The sequence below is a fragment of the Citrus clementina genome, unplaced genomic scaffold, assembly GCF_000493195.1.
Source record: "Citrus clementina cultivar Clemenules unplaced genomic scaffold, Citrus_clementina_v1.0 scaffold_2, whole genome shotgun sequence".
NCBI lineage: Eukaryota > Viridiplantae > Streptophyta > Magnoliopsida > Sapindales > Rutaceae > Citrus > Citrus x clementina.
This window is the reverse complement of record NW_006262688.1, coordinates 23,127,299-23,136,481: the sequence shown is the minus strand read 5'-3', so window position 1 is coordinate 23,136,481 and position 9,183 is coordinate 23,127,299. Positions and strand designations below refer to the sequence as shown.

General features: G+C 35.3%; 1 protein-coding gene across 1 annotated transcript; it reads left to right on the top strand.

Annotated features, from left to right (window-relative positions):
• Nucleotides 1-318: 318 nt before the first annotated feature.
• Nucleotides 319-3,474, top strand: LOC112100985 (protein FAR1-RELATED SEQUENCE 5-like). Its single transcript, XM_024190863.1, has 5 exons — nt 319-350; nt 537-685; nt 982-1,294; nt 1,412-2,138; nt 3,406-3,474. The coding sequence occupies exons 1-5, from the start codon at nt 319-321 to the stop codon at nt 3,472-3,474; spliced, it is 1,290 nt and encodes a 429-aa protein (XP_024046631.1).
• Nucleotides 3,475-9,183: the final 5,709 nt, after the last annotated feature.

The following is a 9,183-nucleotide window of genomic DNA, read 5'->3' as shown; positions in this document are numbered from 1 at the left end:
GAGATTAGACTAATTGTTTGGATAACATATCTAATCTCATGTTTGGCAAACACACTTAGATTAAATTAAGTGGACTAAATTCAAATTTAGTTAATACATTGATAGGATTAGTTATCACCATTTTTTCATGGTTTAAGGAGGATTGGACTAAACAATGTTTGTCTTATTATGATTTATTTGTATTTCTTTATTTATGTATTGTTATTATTTATCTATTTAGTTTTATTCATGGTTCCATTAAAATTAAGTAATTTATTTTTTTGGAGTAAGGAAAGATGCAAAGCGCATTGATGGGAATGGCAAAGTGAAGGGCCGGAGATGGGTTTGCAGCAGGGAAAGGTTCAGGCCTTGTAAGTATTTGGAGAACACCAACAGGAAAAGGGTAACAAGGCCCATAACTAGAACTAGATGCAGGGCAGGACTACAGATTCTGTTTGATGAGAAAAAAAAGGTGCCTGGATCTCAACAATCTTTACTGCAAATCACAATCATAACTTGACCCCACCGCATCATGTTCATTACATTCGGGCACACAGGAAGGTTTCTAAGGTGAATTTGGCAACTGCTTCTGTAATGCACCGTGTGGACATAAGGCCTTCTCAGATTCATGAGTACATGGTCCAACGTTCTGGTGGATATAGCGAGGTCGGCTACATGAGAAGGGATGTAGAAAATGTGGTTGCAAGTCAGAAGTGAAAACAACTACAAGATTTTGATTCTGAGTTGTGCATAACATATTTGAATGGAAAGAAAAGTTCTGACCCTTCTTTCTATTTCGGGTACACAATTGATGACGAACATAAATTGGGTGATATTTTTTGGTGTGATGGTGGTTGTAGGGTAGACTATGCAATATTTGGGGATGTTATTGCATTCGACGCAACTTATCGGACAAATGCTTACTTCAAACCCCTATTTGTATTGTAGGCATTAACCACCACTATAAAACAATAATCTTTGGGTTTCCTTTGCTGATGGCAGAAACTGAACAGGCCTATATGTGGTTGTTGGTGACATTTTTGGATGCTATAGAGGGCAAACATCCAAAGTCAATCTTGACGGACGGAGACAAAGCAATGCACAAAGTAATTTCAACAACACTTCCACAATCAATCCATAGGCTGTGTTGTTGGCACCTTGAGAGGAATGCACAAACAAATGTCGGGAGAACAGAATTTACGGCTGACTTCAAGGATTGCATGCTCTACACAAAGGACCATCAAGATTTTCAAGATAAATGGGATGCAATGGTGCGTAAACATCAAGTTAAAAGTAATGAATGGGTGAAGAAAATGTATGTTGACAGAAATTTATGGGCAGAACCTTATTTCAAAGGGCAGTTTTTGGGGGGGATGCGAAGCACATAGAGCTGCGAGGGATTTAATGCTTTCTTGAACTATTATGTGAATAGGAAACTGCAATTAATAGAATTTGTAGATCAAATTGATAGGTTAATGAACAAACAACGAGAGATAGAGGGAAAAGATGATTTTGACAGTTCATATGGGTCACCGATATTGTGCACCCACCTAAGACAATATGAGCAACAAACTGGGGAAATTTACATGAAGTCCATGTTTGAGAAAGTTCGTGCGGAACTGAATAAGGAGGGATTGCTTTTTATAAAAGGATATATAGATGACATAAGCACCCAGACTTACAGCATCGAGGAGTTTCGAAAGGCAAACAAAGAGTGGAAGGTTGTATTCCATCACCAAACCAAGCTTGCTGCATGTCAGTGCCAACTTCTAGAGAGCCTGGGCATATCTTGTTCACATTCATATACTGTTTTAAAGGCTGAGGATGTTCAATCAATTCCAGAATGTATGCAACTGATGCGGTGGCTTAAAATTGCAAAGATAAATAACCCTCCGCAAAATGATGACCAAACAGAGAAGGTGTATATGAGCAATCTGGTGCGTATAGGTTCAGTCAATGCAGCATGCAAGAGCTTGCAGTATCTTACTAGCCAGAGCCTCGAAGCATACAAAGAAGCGATGGAAGGAATCCACAGCCTGACATTGCGGCTACAATCTATGTCATTGACAACAACTGAACAAGATTTTGAGAGAAATCCCGATGTCATTCGAGACCCTATGCTTGTATTAACAAAAGGAGCACTGAAGCAGTCGAAAAAGGCAAAAAAAAAAAAAACAAAGAAAATGCAGCTGATGTAATAAACCTGGTCATACGGTTAGAACTTGCACGAACAATCCATCACCAATCCCAACAAACATATATGGCAGGAATGATTGTAGCGACCACATGTCGGACAATGGCATAGAAGAATAACCTCATAATGCCTCCACTTGGACCAACATATATATCGATGGAAGCTCAGAACCTACCCCAACTCAAGCTTCAGGGTCATGGCTTAACAATAGTCAATCCATTGGCATCACTACACCGACCAAGCTAAATCTCTTTGATAATGGTACAACATGTTAAGTCTGTACAAAAATGGTTTGCTAACCACTTATTTCAGCTAAGAAGGTAACATTTTGCCTGAGCTATGAGTTTATTATTTTCAGTTTATTTATGTTGCTGATACATGGGAATAGTTTGTTGTGTTAACATGTTGAGGGATTGTGTTTGCATTGTGCTATATCAAAATGGAAGGTGTATGTTATGATTTGGGGATTTTTATTAAGTTACAAGTTCAATTTTTACTTCTTCAACGGTAATGTCTTCTGTTTGGTTGCATCAAAACATTTGTATTCATGATATAATGGTGACAAAGTTTCGGAAATGACAGGTAAACGTTTTTGTGGTATAGTTCTGGAAACTATGGATTAAAATGAGTTTATGACTGATTTTGCTGGATTGCACTCATCATTTGTTACTTGAAATTTTGTCAAAGATAACTTCCGTAGGACATTTGATGTTGAATAAGAATAGTGTAACAATGTTGAGATGAATTGAAATTTTGATGTATTATACTATAATGTGAGTCTCAAACTAAGTTATGAAAATTTTCACATTGTTTGAACTCATGATTACTTGTGTGTGAATTCCCAAAGTTTGCCATTTGCTATTGAGGCTGGAATTTATACAGATTTCAAAATGTACTCTTTATCTTAAGAAACACATGTCTATAAATATCAAAATAAACTCAAATTTTGAATGGTTTGTCCGAAATACTCAAAATCTTTTACTTAAAAGTTTGATTGAACAATTATAAGTTGTTCCTTTGCTTTTGTGGCTGCATTAACCATTACAGCTGATGTTGTTATTTTATTGATAGTCTCAATGGATGTAATAACCTCCCGTGTTATGAAAATGCCGAAATAACTTCATGTGTTGTACATTTTACTAATCTATTAGTATTTTCAAAAAATTCTTAGCGAGAATTAGTCGTAAGTTAAGCATTTAAATTGAAATTCTGCTTTCTTATTGAAATTTCAGGTTTTGCAGACCTTCATGCTCGGAGTAAGATGGCTGGATGCCTTGCGTTTTGCTGAAATTTTTTTTTGAACTTTTCTTGATATCAACGCTGTTATTGGGTGGTTGAGCATGTATTCAATTTGATTTTATTGCCACTACTACCTTGTAACATCTTAAAAAAGATGACAATGTTACAGATTTTGATTTGTTACTATAACGGTTGCTGGTTGCAGATAAGATTTTTGTATGGAAATAGTTAGTTAATTTCCTAAGCATAAATATTTGTACAAGTGTATAATGTCAATTTCAAATGCCATTATTATTTCATTCTTCTGCAAACATTAATTCTGTCTTTGCAACACTTAGCAGCCTGAAAAAAGTACATCTATTAGCTTTAATTGAATCAAGGTTTGATACACCAAAAAATTGCGCAACTACTACAAGGAATACTTCACATTGGCATAATTAAAAAATCAAAATAGCATTGCTAACTGAAGTAGCCATTTAACTACGATAAATAAATGGAAGAATCAGACTGTTTTTTCTCTGCACAAGTATTCTACATGTCATGAAAAATAAGCAAGAACAATTCCCGGTCACACATTTTGTGTGCTCCAACAGCTGGGTTTTTATCTCGGCGGCTGCAGCCCTCGATACTCACAATTTGTCCGCTCTTCTCAGTTCTAGCTGCAATTCTTCTATTACAATCCTTCTCTCTACCTCTATTAAATCTGCGTCGAATACACGTTGCATATATTCGAGAATCGTGCTTACACTAACTTTTTTTTTCCTTTTCTACCAGCTCTAAGAGACCTTCTTTTTCTTGGAGTACACAGCCTGTTGTGCAAGTTCCATCTCTTTAACAGATCTGGAACTTTTCTGCATCTTTATTTGAACAGTTTGTAAGTCACTATCTATCCTCCAGGATTTCTTAGTCCAATCCTGAAATTCCCTTTTTAAAACTCCATGCCTTTCTTGAGACAAATTCGACTCAATTTGCATCTTGGTTTTTTCTTCCTCATTCCACAGCAATGCAATAGCTTTACCACAGAAATCTCAATTTCTGTAAATTGTCTAATTTGCAGTGTTATCCGAAGCAAAAAGAACATTTTTGTTATCTTCCTCAAGTATTGACTTCAAGAGTGCAAGGTTGTTCCTCAATTCTTGTAAAAAATAATTAAAAATAATTACAAGTCCACCTGATTAATGTCATATAAGGGACTTTTATCAAGTTGCGAGTTAAAGCTCAGAAATTCCATCAAAGTGCATTATTTTTCTGCATGAGAAGGAACTCATTTTCCTCGTTTACTGATGTGCACTAAGGTTATCCCGGTTCCTGTCATAAAAAGAATAATAGATTCACTTTTATGAAATAAAAAACTGATTACTGCTAAGGAAAACTATTATGCCTGATTTGTACATAATGGATGTAAGAAGTTAAAAAAATTCCTTGGATAAAATGAGAACTTAAATGGGGCAATAAAACTGTTGCGATTTATGCAGGAAACCAACCAAACAAGGCATAATGAATGCTCTATGTCGTCATTTCATTCATTACTACTTTTACAAAAGAATAACTGAAAATTTTATTCATGCCATGAAAATTTAAATGAAATGCACAAAGTTTAAATATCATGTGCAAGGATCTGATCCAAGTCAAGACCACTGAATGAATGAAAGAAGTTAAAGCTTAACAAGATGCAAAGGTGCATTCTAACTTTATGAAATGAATATTGCTTACTGTCAAAACAACTATGACAGTAGTTGCACTGAATATGGTCTGTCCATGTCCTTCAGGGAGATCATGAACTGATTGCAACGCAAGAGCAAAAGCCATAGCACCATGAAGTCCTACAAGCCCATAACTCGTAAGGATATGGCAACAAGAAAAAGTGAACTCAACACAATTGAGCCCAAATTCTGAACTAACAAGGGTGAAAGTGAAAAAGTAATGCAAAACAGTAAGCATTTGTGCGCTTCTTACCACTGTACCAAAGTGCTTGTTGATGTTTTAAAGGAATCTGTCGATGTGCATGTCGAGCCAAATTAACCAAATATGCACAAGAAAAGACATTTGCTGCCCTACACAAATTGATGCATAACTTAATTAAAAATCCCCTCAAATATCAATAGAAATATCGTGTGCAATGAATCAACCTAATATACAAGACATAATATTAGCAAATACAGTATTCATACCTGGCAACTATGATGAATAACTGAGACAAAGCAGAGGAAGTTAAGGTATAACATCAGAAATTTTCAGTTAAAATAATCATTAAGCTTTAATTTCCTATTAGAGCAACCAAGGATACAATTAAGAAAAAGATAAACCTGAGATGTGACCAGCTGTGCTTTTCTATGGCAATATCAAAGCCCATGTAAATAAATATGAAAATCATATAAAAACAAGAAGAAAGATGCAGGTGTTACATACATATAAAAGCTTAATTACTAAAAAGAGATAAAAATGATGAAAGAGATAAAAGCATATACGAATCGCTGAAAGTTTTCTGAAAAATTTGAGAAGGTATAACGCTTCATGACCTAAAACAGAACATCATTCGGTTACACTAATCCAACATGTGACAGGTGATCATAGTATTAGGTGAAAACTATAAATATCCACTTATAATTCTTGTAAACAGAATTGACACGATACCAGAGAGGCCAATACCTTCTGCAAGCATGTATCTAAACAAAAGGAGTTATACATTAAAATTGAACCATAATGCCTCGGAGTAAGATAAAGAAAACTTTTCAGATCATTAAAATAAATGGCCTAGGAGACTATTTACGAGAAATATGGAAAAAGAACAAAGAGACAGCACTCTAAGTTCTGGATACTACCCATTACATAAGACTGAACAACGATGAACCAGGAGTGATAAATGAATAGTCATGAGTGGGAAACGTACTATGCACTAGCAGTATAGCAAGCAGTGGAACACCTGAGTGGTCTCTGTATTCTCTGTTATTACCATACTAAAGCCCTGCTGTACTTCCTAAACCAGTTGCCCACCAAAAGTAATCATACAATAACTTAGTAACCATTGAATAAGAAATCTTCAAATAAACACTACAGTCAGTTACTTTATCGCAAACATAAAGCATGAAGACAACATAATACTGGATCTGATGCTATAACTCTACACTCAACAATCTAGAATCGTTCACAAGCAGACATGAATGTAATCAAATTTGACAATCATACCATTCCTCAATACTTCCAATGTTAGTGTCGTCAACAATGTTGGTTGTAACCATTGAAAAAGAAATCTTTAAATAAACACTACAGTCAGTTACTTTATCCTAAACATAAAGCATGAAGACAACATAACACTAGATCTGATGCTAAAACTCTACACTCAACAATCTAGAATAGTTCACAAGCAGACAATAACCAGTCAATTTTCTTTTCCTCTCTTTCGGTAGACAATAACTACAACCAAAATTGGCTAAAATTTCATTAATATTAAACTGAAATCATTTCAGCCATATGAAGAGAAGGGAAAAAAAATAAAATAAGGAGAAGGGCATAGATTATAAGAACGATGTTTCTTCAAAAAATAGTATCTGCACCATTTGCATTCACCACCTCATTGCTCTAATTTACCAATACCTATCGCTTGACTATTTATGTATCGAAAAACATATAATTATTAAGCTTCACAATCATGAAGGTCAATTCCCAAGTTTGATTCATCCAATCAATTTGTTACTCTCAAGTAACCAAAGAACATCAGCGTTACAACCAACCGAAAAGGGAGAAAGAAAATAGTTTTTGAAAATAAGTAGAAAATTTAACCAAGCATCAGGAGCATGGGTTAAATATGGAAAATTTAACTAAAATAAACAGATAATAAGAAGAATAACAACAGGAGAAAGAGGCATTACACAATGATGTGATTGAGTTCTTGCGGGCTGGTGAAACTACCGACGCAAGAGTCAGTCACGTTTCTTGTCTTGTGAGCCGTAATGACTTCGGTGGTGGAGGATTGAATTTTGAGGACGATTAAGTTGGAAGCGATGGGTAATTTGAAGCTGAAAACGACGTCGTTATGCCAGTCAAGACCGGCTATAGAAGGGAGTATCTCGCGTTGCTTGTTTTTGGTGACCGGTTTCAACCGCTTAAATCAGTTTAATTTTATCACTTATGTATCCACTTGGCAAGCGTTTATTGACCAACCGGTCTTTTCACTGATTATATGTTACAATAAACGTAACTTAGAGGGATCCATCTAAAATTAGATGAAATTAAATTCTTTTGTTGAATTAAACTTCCCCTGCTGCGCTTCCCTCCTAGTTACAGCTAATGTGGTAATTGTTCGCTAGAAGCTCGGGATTTGACAATCTCAAAGTCGCCACCATAGATGTGACTATTTACATAAAAAATTTCAATTGCGCCACATCGCAATATTGCCCATTCAAAAAAAATTAACAATTGCCTATAAAGAATAAAAGGGATAGACAATTGTTGTGCAAATTTTATTGAACTCGCAAGTGCACGAATCTATTATAGAATAGATCAATGGTGACGAGTGTCGATCCCACGAGGAGGTGGATTTTAATTATATGTAGAATTAATTTTGTATGAGGGTGGTTGGATTTGTGGTGAAAATGATTTAGATTATCCTAAAATTCGAATTAAGATGGCAAGAATAAATTGAAGTAAAAATCTATTAAATTGACGTACTTGGGTATCTGGATCCGTATCAACATGCACCATGGGCTAAATATTCCTTATTAATGCCAATTAAATCATGAGGGGGGAATCCACACCTCATAAACCACACTCTAATCAATATGGTGCTAAGGGCTTATCGTGCCAAATAATAATAACCTTGTACTAGGGAGCCGGTAAAACCAGGGCGGTATCTAGACAAGATTATTATTATTTGTCGACGAGAAGTCAAAACATCCACAAAAACTAGAGGGAAAGAGAAAATAAATTTACCAAATAAAGCCCATGACACATGTTGAGACTTCACCTTCAACCCAAGCTTGAAAGAAAATTATCTACTAATAATTGAACTAGGGGCAAAATGAAAATTTATTAAAATACATAGAAAATACAAGATGGAGAAAATTATCTACTAATAATTGAACTAGGGGCAAAATGAAATTTTATTAAAATACATAGAAAATACAAGATGGAGAAGGAATTACAGAAAATGGAGTACAAAAATGGATTCAGAGCTATCAAATTAGGGGGGAGAACTCCCTTTTTATAGATACATTAAGTAAATCATGGCCATTAGATCAAAAATATTTCGGATGCTCAGGATTGCGCCACATCATCAGTCAACAATATGCGGTTTGACCACGTGGTTTGAACAGTAACACTGTTTGACCTGGATTGAACAGTGACGCGGTTTGGTTGAAAATAATCCTGTGTAATGCATGTACCGTATGCGAGATTTTTGATCCACTGATATGCTGCCACGTCATCGATCAACAATACATAAGAATTTTAGTCCAACAGGATCGTGACACCTCATCAGTCAATGCCACATTATCGGTCAATGCCACATCATCGGTCCATCTATGTGAACAATGTCGTGAACAGTGTCGTACATGTGAATAGTACCGTACATGTGAACAGTGACATTTTTCCTTTTATACTCCTCCTAAGATTTTCGACTGTCATGAGTTCAAAAGTGATGTCCGTTTTGCGGTATGATTTCTCGTTCATTGTGAAATGACTATGATGCCCCTAAAATACATAAAATACTTAATTATAATACAATACACATAATTAAATGACAAGAAGCTTAAATACATAAAAGTAAGGGTGTT

Coding starts and splice junctions, on each gene's coding strand:
- LOC112100985 (XM_024190863.1), top strand. CDS start 319: ATGGGTTTGCAGCAGGGAAAGGTTCAGGCCTT. Junction 351..536: donor CAGGGAAAGGTTCAGGCCTT/GTAAGTATTTGG, acceptor TCGGGCACACAG/GAAGGTTTCTAAGGTGAATT. Junction 686..981: donor TGTAGAAAATGTGGTTGCAA/GTCAGAAGTGAA, acceptor TGCTGATGGCAG/AAACTGAACAGGCCTATATG.